At 35.5% G+C, this 16571-nt stretch overlaps 1 protein-coding gene across 6 annotated transcripts in view; it reads right to left on the bottom strand.

The window, feature by feature from the left end:
- The window catches only part of tanc1b (tetratricopeptide repeat, ankyrin repeat and coiled-coil containing 1b), a 179428-nt gene that overhangs the window by 7537 nt on the left and 155320 nt on the right, over positions 1-16571 (bottom strand). For 3 of the 6 annotated variants that reach the window (XM_051904757.1, XM_051904759.1, XM_051904761.1), the window contains 7 exons: positions 14313-14391; positions 7874-8007; positions 7666-7789; positions 4762-4937; positions 3660-3792; positions 1432-1461; positions 1223-1314 (listed from right to left, as the gene is read on the bottom strand). In XM_051904757.1, the coding sequence (XP_051760717.1) occupies positions 1223-1314; positions 1432-1461; positions 3660-3792; positions 4762-4937; positions 7666-7789; positions 7874-8007; positions 14313-14391 (768 nt within the window). Of the gene's footprint in view, positions 1-1222; positions 1315-1418; positions 1462-3659; positions 3793-4761; positions 4938-7665; positions 7790-7873; positions 8008-14312; positions 14392-16571 lie in introns of all 6 variants that reach the window. The other 3 variants (XM_051904758.1, XM_051904762.1, XR_007931526.1) reach the window with 2 other exon arrangements.

Below are 16571 nucleotides of genomic sequence, written 5' to 3'. Positions count from 1 at the left end.
TAATATCATTTATAACAACCATAATCATAATATATATATAATATATATATATATATATATATATATATATATATATATATATAATTTATGATATATTATTATTAAATTGTATTATTATTATCATTTATAATATTTATAAATTCAATTGTATTATTTTTTATATAGTATATATTATTATATTACACACACATATAAAATCTAATATAATTTATAACAATCATAATCATAATATATATATATATATATATATATATATATATATGAACCTTAAGTGCAGCAGAAATTTTTTTGTAACCTTGGCCAGATCTGTGCCTTGCCACAATTCTGTCTCTGAGCTCTTCAGGCAGTTCCTTTGACCTCATGATTCTCATTTGCTCTGACATGCACTGTGAGCTGTAAGGTCTTATATAGACAGGTGTGTGGCTTTCCTAATCAAGTCCAATCATTATAATCAAACACAGCTGGACTCAAATGAAGGTGTAGAACCATCTCAAGGATGATCAGAAGAAATGGACAGCACCTGAGTTAAATATATGAGTGTCACAGCAAAGGCTCTGAATACTTAGGACCATGTGATATTTCAGTTTTTCTTTTTTAATAAATCTGCAAAAATGTCAACAATTCTGTGTTTTTCTGTCAATATGGGGTGCTGTGTGTACATTAATGAGGAAAAAAAATGAACTTAAATGATTTTAGCAAATGGCTGCAATATAACAAAGAGTGAAAAATTGAAGGGGGTCTGAATACTTTCCGTACCCACTGTATATATATATAAATTCAATAGTATTACTTTATATAGTATATATTGTTATATTATTACACACACATACATATATATAAAATCTAATATAATTTATTAATCAATCATATCGGACTAACTCAATCATAATATACTTAATATATAATATATAATAATATATATTATTATTACATGTTATTATTGTTTTATTATAATATAATAATATATAATATATTAAATTGTGTTATTATTATAATTATTAAAATTTATAATTATAATCAACATTTCTCTCGCCCAATCCACCCTCTTGAATAGTTTTTTTTTTTTTTTTCCCCACTGTTAATCATTCCCATTTTTATTTTTTATAGAAATTCAGACATTATTGTCACATATCAAAACTCCTCTGGAAGACTCTGGAACAATCTCAACCTTCAGCCCTCAAATATCTTTGTGTAATTACACAACACTTTAACCTGACCTCACCTTATACAGCAGGTTTCCTTCCTCCATGAGCTTCTGCAGGAGGATGATGAGGATGTCGGGTTTGGAGGTCGCCATCGCCCAGGCTGCGTTACCTTGAATACAGAGAGAGAGAGAGAGAGAGGTGGTCCGTTACATCAAACCGCTCTTCAAAAACACAGCTTAGGAGAAGAATGTAACTGGCGTGAAATAAAGTTACCTAAAGAGTGTACCTGTTCGATCATAAGGCGACGTTCTGTAGCCTGATGATGATGATGGTTTTAGTGAAAGCAGTTAAAAGAGAGAAGAATGAAAAAACAGCAGAAAGAGACATGCAAAGAGAAAATACAGCTTCACACATCCACCTCAGACACACCAGACGACACAGAGAGTCTCCAAACTTCCAACGGGTTTCACTTAAACACCAACACAGAGCTGTCTCCACTGAAGAAAACTGGACCAGAATCCAGGCGGAAATCCCCAAAATGGTCCCCGATCTTAAGAGGTTAAACCATCATTTTGTTCCTGGTTTTAATTCACATTAAAGATAGATTAACTCTGATCTTGTTGCTCCATCACTTTAAACTCTGAAAGTAAAAGTGCTCCATTATTTAAATCTCAGTTAGGGATTAACTTTAAATTTACAGGTCAGGAGGTTAAAAGGAAATGGAATTTCAACTCCGTCGCTGTTTAATTACAAAAACCAATCAATCACGGCAGACAAAATGACTCAGATGAAGGTTTTAATCACAGATTAGAATTTTAATCCCTGATTTGTTAATCTGTGGTTAAAATTAAGTGGTGCAACACATCCTAGATCAACAAATCCTTGATTAGCTCTAAACTTGGCTAATTATAATCATTATTGCTGCAACCATACTATATTTTATTTTTGCTATGCTGGAAACTACTTTATACCATAATAAATTGTGATTATTATGGTTAGTTGATTGTTATGAATATTATTTTTGTTTTATGTGAAGTGTGGTTTTTGTGTCATCAACAAGACCGAACAGAACTGCAGAAATAATAAACGTTTTTAGACATAAATCACCTTTAAATAATGTTTAATGTTTTATCAAAGCCAGCTTGTGATGTGATATAAATGCTGAATTCAATTACTTTGGATGTTAAAGATTCTCGTAAACAAAGACTATGGTGCACTATGATTGTTTGTGGGCAGATGATGTAGTAAATTAAATCAGCTCAAGTCAGTGGAAACACACACACACACACACACACACACACACACACACACACACACACACACACACACACACACACACACAGACACAGCAGGGTCTGTGATGTAAGAGCTTCAGGAGGAAAGATGTGATTGTCTAATAAATATCACAAGCTCATGTTATTGATGATGGTGTCCTATTGAATCAATTCAAAACTCTGATTCAATATAAAGGTGCTTCTATATGCTGTATTTTACTTCTTGCATTTAAAGGGTTAGTTCACCCAAAAATGAAATTTCTGTCATTTATTACTCACCCTCATGTCGTTCTACACACGTAAGTCCTTCCTTCATCTTCAGAACACAAATTAAGATATTTTTGATAAAATCCGATGGCTCAGTGAGGCCTCCATTGTCAGCAAGATAATTAACACTTTCAGATGCCCAGAAAGCTACTAAAGACATATTTAAAACAGATCATGTGACTACAATGGTTCAACCTTAATGTTATGATGCGACGAGAATACTTTTTGTACGCCAAAAATCTAAATAACGACTTTATTCAACAATATCTAGTGATGGGCGATTTCAAAACACTGCTTCATGAAGCTTTACAAATCTTTAGTTTCGAATCAGTGGTTCAGAGCGTGTATCAAACTGTCAAAGTCACGTGAACCATTGAAATTTCGAAACGTTTCGAAACACTTATGGCGTAACGAAGCCTCGTTTACTGAAATCACATGACTTTGGCAGTTTGATACACGCTCTGAACCACTGATTCGAAACAAAAGATTCGTAAAGCTTCATGAAGCAGGGTTTTGAAATCGCCCATCACTAGATATTGTTGAATAAAGTCAATATTTTGTTTTTTTTGGCGCACAAAAAGTATTCTCGTCGCTTCATAACATTAAGGTTGAATCACTGTAGTCACATGACCTGTTTTAAATGTATTTAGTAGCTTTCTGGGCATCTGAAAGTGTTAATTATCTTGCTTTTAATGGAGGCCTCTGATCGGATTTCATCAAAAATATCTTAATTTGTGTTCTGAAGATGAACGAAGGTCTTACGGGTGTGGAACGACATGAGGGTAAGTAATTAATGACAGAATTTTCATTTTGGGGTGAACTAACCCTTTAAAACATTTCTAAACTACAATAACTGTTTAGTTTAGTTGTCTATTATGACTGAAAAAACCATCACACTTTCTCATTTCAAAACAAATACATAAATATTGACAACATTTGTATCCATATCCTCCAGTTGAAGAGCAGATCTCACCTAGTTTGGCTCCTTTCTTCAGTAAGGTCAGCACAACGGAGGTGTTTCTGCAGCCGATGGCTCGATCCAGCGGCCTCATGCCACTGTAGTCCACATGCTCGATCACTGCACCCTTCTCAACCAGATAATGAACCTGCAAAAACACACGCTTCAGATCATCAGTGTGAACCTGAGGCCGAGATGCTGTGATAGAATGGCAGGAAAAGGATGAAATTTGAGTTTCATGACGAAATACACTACCGTTTAAAAATTTGGGTTTGGTCAGATAATTTTTTTAAAAGAAATGAATATTTTTATTCAGCAAGGACACATTAAATTGATCAAAAGTGACAGTAAAGACATTTATAATGTTACAAAAGCTTTATATTTCAAATAAATGCTGTTCTTTTGAACTTTCTATTCATTAAAGAATCTTGAAAAATAAAATGTATGGCAGTTTCCACAAAAATATTAAGCAGCACAACTGTTTTCAGAATTGGTAATAATGATAAATGTTTTTTTGAGCAGCAAATAAGCATATTAAAATGATTTCAGAAGGATCATGTGACACTGAAGACTGGAGTAATGATGCTGAAAATTCAGCTTTGATCACAGAAATAAATTATATTTTACAGTACATTCACACAGAAAACAGCTATTTGAAATTGTAATAATATTTCACTATTTTACTATTTTTTTATCAAATAAATGCAGCCTAGATGAGTATAAGAAACTTCTTTTAAAGGCATTAAAAACCTTAATTATTCTAAACTTCTGAATGGTAGTGTATAAATAATTACCTAATTTATTTTGACTATTTATTCCCCCTTTTTTCCCCTCAACTGATTCCACACGTCTCACAATAGTCAAAACAATTATTATGCATTTAAAAAAGATTTTAGATGCAAAATGTCTGTCACACTGTCATAACTTTACCTTCAATTCATATTATAATTCTGCCTCCTGTTTATTACGAATTGAAATTCATCAGGCTGTTGAATCTACAGAACTCTGCTAAGAATCCCCATTTTTCTCATACTCCAATGACTTCACACAGCGTATCTCATATAAAAAAAAGCCCCGCTGATCTTGATTACAGCTCTACAATATGTTATTTACTTACAATATCAGCGTCTCCATAGAAGGCAGCCAGGTCCAGCGGTGTGCGTCCATTCTTGTCTGAGTGGTCGATAACTGCACCCTTTTCCACCAAAAACTGAACAACGTTCTTGTGTCCTTTTAAACATGCCCAGCTGAGGGGAGTTAACCCTTCCTTATCCACCGATGCTAAAGAGGCACCTGGGAAAAGCAGAGGATGTTCGTTTGAACTCTTGCTGGAAACTTGCCACTTTATCTCAATGAAGGACTTCAACAGGTTTGCTCTTTTCTTTATTTGCAACATTGACACTGTTATTGAATGGAACTGAATCAAAATCAAACTGACTCGAGCTGAATAACAACACTACTGTCTTCAGCTGCTTTATAGCTGAATTGAACTAGTTTAATAATTGATGAACTGCAGTTATTAAAAAGCTCTTTTTAGAGCTGCTTTACAGCAGAATTTGAATTTGTCTCATATTTGATGAAGTTTGCATCATTAACTGCACTGCCCCTGACTAAAGAATTTTATAGTTGACTAGTAGTCATTCATTCAAGTCATTAGTCAACTAGTCGCACGTTTATGATATTAGTTTAATTAGTTAAATATATAGGCTACTGGGGAGTGGGATCAGAAAATGCTTTGAGTTTCAGGGAGGAATAATATATGTAACATTGTTAAAATTGTTCTTCTAAACTGCAATAATGAGCCTTTAAAATATAAATTAAGCGCTCAAGCGCATACATAAAGCTTGCTGCAACGTACCAGCAAAAGTAATGATTATGAATGTGTCAGGAAAAAAAAAAACAGAAAGGAGACTGTCTGTACATTTTAATGATTTATCAATAAACTAGTGTTTTCAGCAAAGATTTAGTGTTTACTCGTCATCTCGTGGACGCGCTTATAGAGAGAAATGCACGTTAAGTTCAACATCATGCAGTGAACGTGCTACTAATTTAGCTTCGCATGAACACTTGCGCCTAATAAGAGCGCACATTTATCTAGGTTAACTTTTTCCCCGTCAACGTTTTTAAAAACAGGTGCCAGCCACCACCAGCGTTTCTGATTATTTGCACAAAAATTTGATGGCCCCCAGAATATTTTGTTTTATGAATATCTGAACATGCAATATATCAAAAGAAAGAACAGAGCCTCTACTTAAAAAAAAAAAAAAAATTCATAAGCAATGCTTCTATCACTTGTTTCTGCTTCTTTTTTTGTCTGTGTTTTGATCCGGAGATTTAGTAGATCTGAGTACTACTTTCAGAAGGTGTGTAATAGCGCCTCCTACCGTAAACACAGAAAGCCGAAAAAAATCAGTCAATGGCGGGGAAAGAGTTAAAGGGTTAGTTCACTTCAGAATTAAAATTTCCTGATATTTTACTCACCCCCATGTCATCCAAGATGTTTATGTCTTTCTTTCTTCAGTCAAAAAGAAATTAAGGTTTTTGAGGAAAACATTCCAGGATTTTTCTCCATATAGTGGACCTCACTGGGGTTCAACGGGTTGAAGGTCCAAATGTCAGTTTCAGTGCAGCTTCAAAGAGCTCTACATGATCCCAGATGAGGAATAAGAGTCTTATCTAGAGAAACCATCGGTCATTTTCTAAAAAAAAAATTAAAATTTTTATACTTTTTAACCACAAACACTCATCTTGCGCTGCTCTGCGATGTGCCACGCATTATGTAATAACGTTGGAAAGGTCACACGTGACGTAGGCGGAAGTACCACAGGGTAGGGTGAAAAACTCCATCTCATTTTCTCCTTAAACTTCAAAATTGTCCGACATCGTTATTTTACCTTTTTGTGTATAGGCCGATTGACTTAAGGCCTTTGCACACTGAGTCCGAAATTCACGTCAGAAATGTTCGCATGTTAAAAATTAAATACGACCTCACGTTGTGTCAATCATGTTTACACACTGCCTTCGAAACTTTCGTCCGTCATAAAAAAATTCAGATTAACCACAAATGGTTGAGAGGACAACTAAATCATGCTCACTGCTTGAAGACTTCATTTTGTATTATTTTGCGAATTTTTTCGCAACGGATTCATTAATACGCATTGGACTCAGTGTGCAAGGTCTCTGTGTGTGACAAATTTTTAGGATCACAAATACGAAAAAACGCATATGAAAATTTCGGACTCTAGTCCTTTAGTCTTTGCACATTTGCTTTGTAAACACTGGATCAGTACTTCCTCCTACATCACGCGTGACCTTTCCAACATGATTACATAAAGCGCTGCACATCACAGAGCAGTGCAAGACGAGCATTTGTGGTTAAAAAGTATATAATTTTTAGAAAATGACCAATCATTTCTCTAGATAAGACTTTTATTCCTCGTCTGGGATCATGTAGAGCTCTTTGAAGCTGCACTGAACCCGTTGAACCCCAGTGAAGTCCACTATATGGAGAAAAATCCTGGAATGTTTTCCTCAAAAACCTTCATTTCCTTTCAACTGAAGAAAGAAAGACAAACATCTTGGATGACATTATCAGGAAATTTTAATTCTGAAGTGAACTTTGACATTAGAGCGAGCCGCCATGTAAAGTGACTAACGTTAGGCTAATACTTACATGTTTCAAATATTAAGTCTGAGGTTGATGAATGATAGACGAACGTTTGGATTTCCTGCCCGACATACTGTAATTACCACATGGATCAGCCATGTCAACGATCAGCCTTTGTCACTTCCTGTGGAGTTTTTTTTTCTGCAACCAAACGACTAATTCAATTTGGTTGACTGAGCCTCTTCTCATCGCCTAACTTTAGGGGGCAACCCTAGTTATTTCCCTGTTTATTACTGTGAAGATGCTTTGAAACAATCTGTATTGTATAAAGTGCTATATAAAGAAAGGTGACTTTATAAAAGCCTACAAATGCTGATTAAAAAAGCTCACAGTGCATTTGCGCATGCCACTCACCTTTAGACAACAGGAAGTCGGCCGTGCTGAGATGCCCCTCACATGCGGCCACCATCAGCAGTGTGCGGCCCTGTTTGTCACTTACATTCACATCCGCCCCATGCTGCAGCAACAGATCTGCAATCTGTAAATGAGAATTCATTAAACATTCTTCCCTGAAGAGGAAGTACTGCCGTTTGCGTGGTTCAGGTGTTTTACAGCGTCTCACCTGCCAGTGTCCCTGTCGAACTGCACAGAACAGGGCACACGCTCCTCTCCTGTTCACCTGCTGAACCTGCGCCCCCCGCTCCAACAGGAAGTCACACACCTCCATCTTCCCCCGTCCTGCAGCCGCAGTCAGAGCTGTGTAAAGAGCAGGGCTATTATTATACAGTTAACTAAAACCAAAACCATTAAAAAAAACATATTTTTAGAAATAAAATATAAAAACAAAATTACATTTCTCATTTTCATTCCAAAAATAAGCTAAAAACTAAAACTTAAAAACTATATTGATATTTTTTTTTAAAATAAAACAAAATGACAAAAAAATTACTAAAATTGAAATGAAAAAATATAAATAAAATCTAACAAAAACTATAATAGTACATAAATGATATTAAAATAACACTGGTAAACAGAAATGAAAACATGTATGATGGGTTTTTATTCAAAGTTATGCACGATTTTAATTGATTATTAAATAAATAGTGGTGCATATAATGTATGTTATAGTTTTTTGGGGAAAATCTATATAAATAATTTATATGTTTATATGTAATTTATATGTAACATTTATATGTAATTTATTAAAAATATTTAATATAATTATATATAAATAAATATATATTAGTGCTGTTAAATTGATTAATCGCGAAGTGTCTGTATATATACACACACACACACACACATTATATAATTACAAACTTTTATGTTAGATTAATCGAGCACTAATAGTAATAATTACAATATAAATATAAAATGAAATAGTATAAAAAAATAAACAAAATAAAATGTTGCCAAGCTACATAGCAACTTATGCATTAATATTCATTGTGCATCATAGGTGTGTTAATCTGCATTTTACAGTTCATCATCCAATCAGGATTTAGCACTGATTCCAGAACTGATGACAAAATAATCATTATACTAATATTTTAAGGATAGTAAATGCTTCAGCCAGATAATCTGATGGGATCACTCATAGATCATTCATTAGAGTGAACAGACTAGACTGTGTTCTGGAAGCTTCTCTTCAGCCAGAACATTCATGTCAGGTCTGACGGGGTCGTCTAGGACACCAGGATTGATGGTCACATGACTAACAGCTCTCTGCAGTTTGAGCAAGATTAAAGGACAGAGACTCCGGAGTGGAGAAGATGCCTGTGCCATTAGTGATGTCTCCAAGAATCAGAACATCCATCTGTACTGAAGAGCACTGCTTTCATTTACACACAGAAAGATGGAGTGATGCAAAAACACAGAGAGGGACGCATCCTAAACTAATCTACAACATGTTCTTTTTAAAAAGCTTTTTATTGCTTCAGGATGAAATTAAAGTGTGACTCTCACAGTATTCACAGTGATCTCTCAGAGCTGATCTGGTGTTTTCTTTAGCTCCAGCCGTGTTTCAGCAGACCTGTGAGCTCATATACTCGTTTATTTGCTGCTCGAGAAACAAACCGGACAGAAAAAAGCCAGAAAGCTCTCTTTTTATCTCCACAAACACCAGTGAACCTTCACACAGATCAGGAACATGTCCGGGTCACGTGTGACTTCAAAAATCAAACGAGAACTATAAGAAATTAAATTTTGCTTGAAGAAAATAAAGCCTATTTCCCCACCTGGGACTGACACAGCGTCTGCTAACCTGAGCCGCCCCACACAATCCCCCATAATGCAACTGTATAAACAGCGGGAATCTGCAGTCTGGATCCCACACAACACACTGACACTTCAGAGAGGAATAACAATCTGTTTGATCTTCTGTGATAAAAGAGTTCATTGAGCTGTGAATCATGCTGGAACTTTCACAACTCAAGATCTTCTACATTAAAAAAAGACGTCAGAGAGAAATCCATCCATCCATCCATCCATCCATCGTATCTGTCATTCATTCCATCCGTCTGTCTGTTCGTCCATCCATCCATCCATCCATCCATCATATCTGTCTGTCCAACTGTTTGTTCATCCATCCATCTATCCATGCATCCATCACATCTGTCCATCCGTCCGTCCGTCCATCTATCCATCCATCCATCCATCCATCCATATCTGTCCATCCATCCATCCATCCATCCATCATATCTGTCCGTCCATCCATCCATCCATCTATCCATCCGTCTGTTCATCCATCCATCATATCTGTCTGTCCAACTGTTTGTTCATCTATCTATCCATGCATCCATCACATCTGTCCATCCGTCCGTCCATTCGTCCATCTATCCATCCATCCATATCTGTCCGTCCGTTCATCCATCCATCCACCCACCCATCATATCTGTCCATCCAACTGTTTGTCCATCCATCCATCACATCTGTCCATCCATTCGTCCATCCATCCATCCATCCATCACATCTGTCTGTCCAACTGTTTGTTCATCTATCTATCCATGCATCCACCACATCTGTCCATCCGTCCGTCCGTCCATCTATCCATCCATCCATATCTGTCCGTCCGTTCATCCATCCATCCATCCATCCATTATATCTGTCCATCCATCCATCATCACATCTGTCCATCCATTCGTCCATCCATCATATCTGTCTGTCCGTCCATCCATCACATCTGTCCATCCATTCGTCCGTCTGTCCATCCATCCATCCATCATATCTGTCTTTCCGTTCATCCTTCTTTCCATCCATCCATCCATCCATCATTTCTGTCCGTCCATTCGTTCATCCATCCATCCATCCATCATATGTCCGTCTGTCCATCCATCCATCCATCATATCTGTCTTTCCGTTCATCCTTCTTTCCATCCATCCATCCATCCATCATTTCTGTCCGTCCATTCGTTCATCCATCCATCCATCCATCATATGTCCGTCCGTTCATCCATCCATCCATCCATCATATCTGTCCGTCCAATCGTTCATCCATCCATCCATCCATCATATGTCCATCCGTTCATCCATCCATCCATCCATCCATCATATCTGTCCGTCTGTCCATCCGATCGTCCGTCCATCCATTCATCCATCCATCCATCCATCCATCTATCATATCTGTCTGTCCGTTTGTCCATCCATCCTTCCTATCTGTCCGTTCGTCCGTCCGTCCATCCATCCGTCCATCCATCCATCCATCCATCATATCTCTCCGTCTGTCCATCCATTCATCCATCCATCTATCATATCTGTCTGTCCATTTGTCCATCCATCCATCATATTTGTCCATTGATCCATCCATCCGTCCATCCATCCATCCATCCATCCATCTATCCATCATATCTGTCTGTCCGTTCATCCACCCATCCATCCACCCATCCATCCATCCATCCATCCGTCCATCCATCCGTCCATCCGTCCATTCGTCCGTCCATCCGTCCATCCATCATTACTGTCTGGCCATTTGTCCATCCATCCATCATCTCTCCATCCGTCTGTCTTAGCAACTACCCAGAACATACAGCAATAACTATGAAATGCCCTAGCAAATACCCAGAACATTACAGCAGCTGCCTGACAACAACCCAGAACGTCTTAGCAACGTCTTAGTGAGTTTTTTCGATTAATGCAGAATTGTGAAGAGATTCATGTTCATTTGCTTTGTTATTAAGGAAATGAATGAAACGAGTCCAATGAGGATGACTCTCCGATCAGAAGAATAAAATTCAGCCGCACATTTCAGTGTATCATAATGTTTTCACTAAAAAGCTGCAATTTCAACAGTGTAGAAACACAGTATGGGCTTGATAAACAACTACACAAAAACAAAAGCCCAGCAAACAGAAAAGTTCACTCAAGGGTTATTCCTAAAGCCTTTTATAATGCATCCACTGAATCCAGAGCACTCGAGAGGGATCACAGATGTGTTTGGAGGTCCTGCTTCAAGGCGGTCTGATAATGGAAATGACCTTCATCTGAGCTCTGTTTGTTAGTGGGATCGTACGGGTCAGAGCACAGAGAGCATTGATCCTGGTCTGAAGATTAAAGAACACAGGAGCACTCAGAAGAAATGAACATCTCTGGTCGAAGTATCTGTGTTGAGACCGTATTTTCCTTTATGGAGAATGATTTCAAAGAAATGACTTCATATTATTTTGTGTATGAGAAAAATCAGGCTACCCACTGTATTGCCATTATTTTTCTGTCATTGATGACAACGGGTCTTAATAATAATTTTATAGATATTACACTGGCAAAGAGCAATCTCTAATGCTAATAGATATTTATTTAAGACTTCATTAATTTTCATGACTTTTCCAGGTCTGGAATGACTGAATGACTGACTGACTGACTGACTGACTGACTGAATGAATGAATGAATGAATTGGCCTGCAAATAAAAAAACAAAATACAAAAAAAAAAAAAATTAAATTAAATATATAATATATAATTTCTATTTTTAATTTGAATTTATATTTTAATTGGTATTTCATTTAACCAAAAATAATAAAATAAATAAAAATAATATATATAGAAATTATATTTTTTATGTATTATAATATTTAAATTTTAATTTAATTTATATTTTAATTGATATTCAATTTAATTTAATTTAATTGAAAAAATAAAATGAATAATTAAAATAATATATACAAACACACATATATAAAATATATTTATAATATATAAAAATATTATTTTTACTTATTTAAATTTTAATTTATATCTAATTTTAATTTATATTTTAATTGATATTCAATTTAATTTAATTAAAAAATAAAATAAATAATTAATATATATATAATTATAATTAAAATTATACATATATATATATATATATATATATATATATATATATATATATATATATAGAAATAATTTATAATATATAAAAATATAATTTATGTTTATTTAAATAATTAAAATATTATGCCAATATTATGCCAATATATATATATATATATATATATAATTTATAATATATAAAAATGATATATTTATTTAAATTTATATCTAATTTTAATCGATATTTTAATTTATATTCAATTTAATTAAAAATAAATAATTAAAAATAATATATAAAACACAGACACTATCTGAACTTTAGTGTTAATGAGAAAGTGTCGTTTGAGGTTTTCAGAGGTGAACAGCTGCCTGGGGAAACAGCTGTGTTGCTTTAACACTCTTATCTGTTGAATCTCTGTTTGGGTTCAATGTTTTGCTTGCGTTTCACGTCCCCGTAGAGTTCAAAAGTCCTCCTGTAGTCTGTTGACTTCCTCAATGCGCGCACACACACACACACACACACACACACACACACACACACACACCATAAACAAACATCCATGATGCTGAGATATGCATGTGCTTCTATGTGACCTCATGTCATGGCAAATCAAAATCTCCTTGATCTTTAAGAAAGAAAAGACATCACTGTACTATGAAACATACTGTAACTAAAAACTTCCTCCCAGTGAAAGTAGAGCATTCATTGAAACTAAACTATTCAACTTTCAAACATCAGGCGGATGAATGAATTTAAACACAACCACCCACATTCACAATCATGTAGGTATACCTTAAACGCAATGCAAGCTTCGGATAAAAGCATCTGCTAAATGCATAAATGTGAGTGTTAAAGACACGGCAGCAAAGATCAGCCATCTAATAAGCCATCTCAAAGCACTTCAGTGACATTATGACACATCATGTTTTAGTAACATTCTAAGTGGAAAGAAATTAAATAATAAAAATGCATTATAAAAGGCCATTGAAGTGAATGCATTTATTAGCTCAAGTCTTGTATTTATCTGTGCATCTCTCCTTCTGTTGAATACATGCATCTTTAGAGCACTGAAACACAGTAATGAATGTAATGAAATGAGATGAATGCCCACGTCTGACCTCAATGGACTCATGACAGCAGCCACATCTCAAACACACAATCTACAGCAGACAAACCTTCAATTTGACACTGATGAAGACAGCTGAATCACTCATCACTAACCCCTTTAAACAGCACTAGAGACAACAAAAACACTTTATCCTGCAATAAATGGCCTTGAGGCGTTTTTGCACAAATGCTTAATTATTAGTGATTTACATTAGTCAACCTAAAGAGAGCATATAAATTACTAATGATCTGTTATTGGGGCAGTTTTGAAGCTAGTATTTGATATATCACTATTCACTCTTAAAAAAAAAAAGGTAAATAAAATAATTAAACGTTCTTTGTTGGCATTATGGTTCAACCTTTCACATCCAAAGAGCCTTTCTACTGCACAACGGGTAAAAAGTTCTTCACATTAAAAAAACATGGTTCTTTTAACCCTATATAATACCTTAAAAGGCTAAAAATATCTAGATTAAGCAGCTCTGTACCATAGCCAAAAAAATGCTTTTTTTTAATAATGTTTTTTCTGACAAAACATCTACAGACACCCACAATCCACTGCAAGCATCCCACCGACTGTAATTCTGACTCCTAATGGCACAGAAATAATGACACAGTGAGAGAAATGAGAGAGAAAAACACGAAGAAGAAGAACTGAACGTACCTGTTTCGCCCCACAGTGTGTCATGGGCATCAATCTGCACCGCCAGTTCATTATTCAACATCAACAAGCCTTCCAGCACCTGCCAAAACACCATCGCACAATCAATCAAACGCAATACTGGAACAAAACAGCAAACAAAGGCTCAGAAACATCCCCAGCGAACTGCATATGGGTTTATAAAGGGGATATGTGAGTAAAAATTGGCTTTTGTTTAGTTACTCTTCAGTGTCTGGAATTTTAAGTGTTTTTTTAGTTATTTTTGTTTAAATCAAATTTTTGGAATTTTGGAATTTTAGGTTACATTTTTTAAATTCTGACCATTGCTGAAGTGATTCCAATCAAAATCACACTGGCTACAAAAACAAGAGGAAAAAATCTAAATAAAATCTAAATAATGCCTCTATCATAAGGACAAAGTAATATTTGTAATAAAAATAATGCAAATGCATACAGTTTCATGGCTGGTACATTTTTTTTCAATTTACTCACTAATGGCAAGATCTGCAGCAAGTTAAAGGGTTAGTTCACCCAAAAATAAAAATTCTGTCATTTATTACTCACCCTCGTGTCGTTCCACACCCGTAAGACCTTTGTTAATCTTCAGAACACAAATTAAGATATTTTTGATGAAATCCGATGGCTCAGTGAGGCTTCCATTGACAGCAAGATAATTAATACTTTCAGTGCCCAGAAAGCTACTAAAGACATTTAAAACAGATCATGTGACTACAGTGGTTCAACCTTAATGTTATGAAGCGACGAGAATACTTTTTGAGCGCCAAAAAAACAAAATAACGACTTTGACAATATCTAGTAATAGGCGATTTCAAAACACTGCTTCATGAAGCTTTGCGAATCTTTTGTTTCAAATCAGGGATTCACGCGATTTCAGTAAACAAGGCTTTGTTACATAATAAGTGTTTCAAAATTTTATTGGTTCACCACTGGGGTTCGTGACTTTGGAAGTTTGATACATGCTCTGAACCACTGAATCGAAACAAAAGAGCTTCGAAGCTTCATGAAGCAGTGTTTTAAAATCGCCAATCACAAGATATTGTTGAATAAAGTTTTTTTGGCGCACAAAAAGTATTGTCGTCACTTCATAACATTAAGGTTGAGCCACTGTAGTCACATGAACTGTTTTAAATACGTCTTTAGTAGCTTTCTGGGCATCTGAAAGTGTTCACCCGCTATCCGCATATAGTGATTTTCTTCCCGACCCGAAGGGTTCTGCTAAATTTAGATCGTTTCCAGAATCTTGCATAAACTTCCCCTAAAGAAAGAGAGTGATTGGGGATAACAAATATGCATAGCATATACAAACCCGATTCCAAAAAAGTTGGGACACTGTACAAATTGTGAATAAAAAAGGAATGCAATGATGTGGAAGCCAAGCATTCACATAATCCATCTCATATCAGATCAATTGCACATGACTATCTTTGCTTAATGTTATGAACAGCAGCTATGCTAATTATTCTCCATTTGCTTTTCTGTTTTACCTCGGGACGCCCGTCCCGAGGTGACTAGCAGAACACAAGTTTCAGTTTGGATCCAGCCTCTTAAGAAGACCTCAGATGACTAAAACTTTGGAAGAGACGGCGCCAACTCCTGCGATGACTTCAGAAGATGCAACATCTGGATCAACACGCACATTCACATTCTATAAATCCTAATTATTGTTAATATGTAATTCATTTTTCCAGGAGCTCTTTGCTTCTACCTCCAATTACATTGCTAACAGTGATTGTATGTTAATCGCCTAAATTATTACATTATTAGCTAACTGCAGTCTCCAAATTGTAATGTTGACATGCATTCTCTGTAAAGCTGCTTTGAAACGATATGTATCGTGAAAAGCGCTATACAAATAAATGTGAATTGAATTGAATTGAATTGAACTGTAGATGATGATAACTTCAAACTCTTTGCAATTTTTCTCTGAGAAACTCCTTTCTGATATTGCTCCACTATTTTTCGCCGCAGCATTGGGGGAATTGGTGATCCTCTGCCCATCTTGACTTCTGAGAGACACTGCCACTCTGAGAGGCTCTTTTTATACCCAATCATGTTGCCAATTGACCTAATAAGTTGCAAATTGGTCCTCCAGCTGTTCCTTATATGTACATTTAACTTTTCCGGCCTCTTATTGCTACCTGTCCCAACTTTTTTGGAATGTGTAGCTCTCATGAAATCCAAAATAAGCCAATATTTGGCATGACATTTCAAAATGTCTCACTTTCAACATTTGATATGTTA

The sequence above is a fragment of the Ctenopharyngodon idella genome, chromosome 9, assembly GCF_019924925.1.
Source record: "Ctenopharyngodon idella isolate HZGC_01 chromosome 9, HZGC01, whole genome shotgun sequence".
NCBI lineage: Eukaryota > Metazoa > Chordata > Actinopteri > Cypriniformes > Xenocyprididae > Ctenopharyngodon > Ctenopharyngodon idella.
This window is presented reverse-complemented; position numbering and strand designations above follow the sequence as displayed.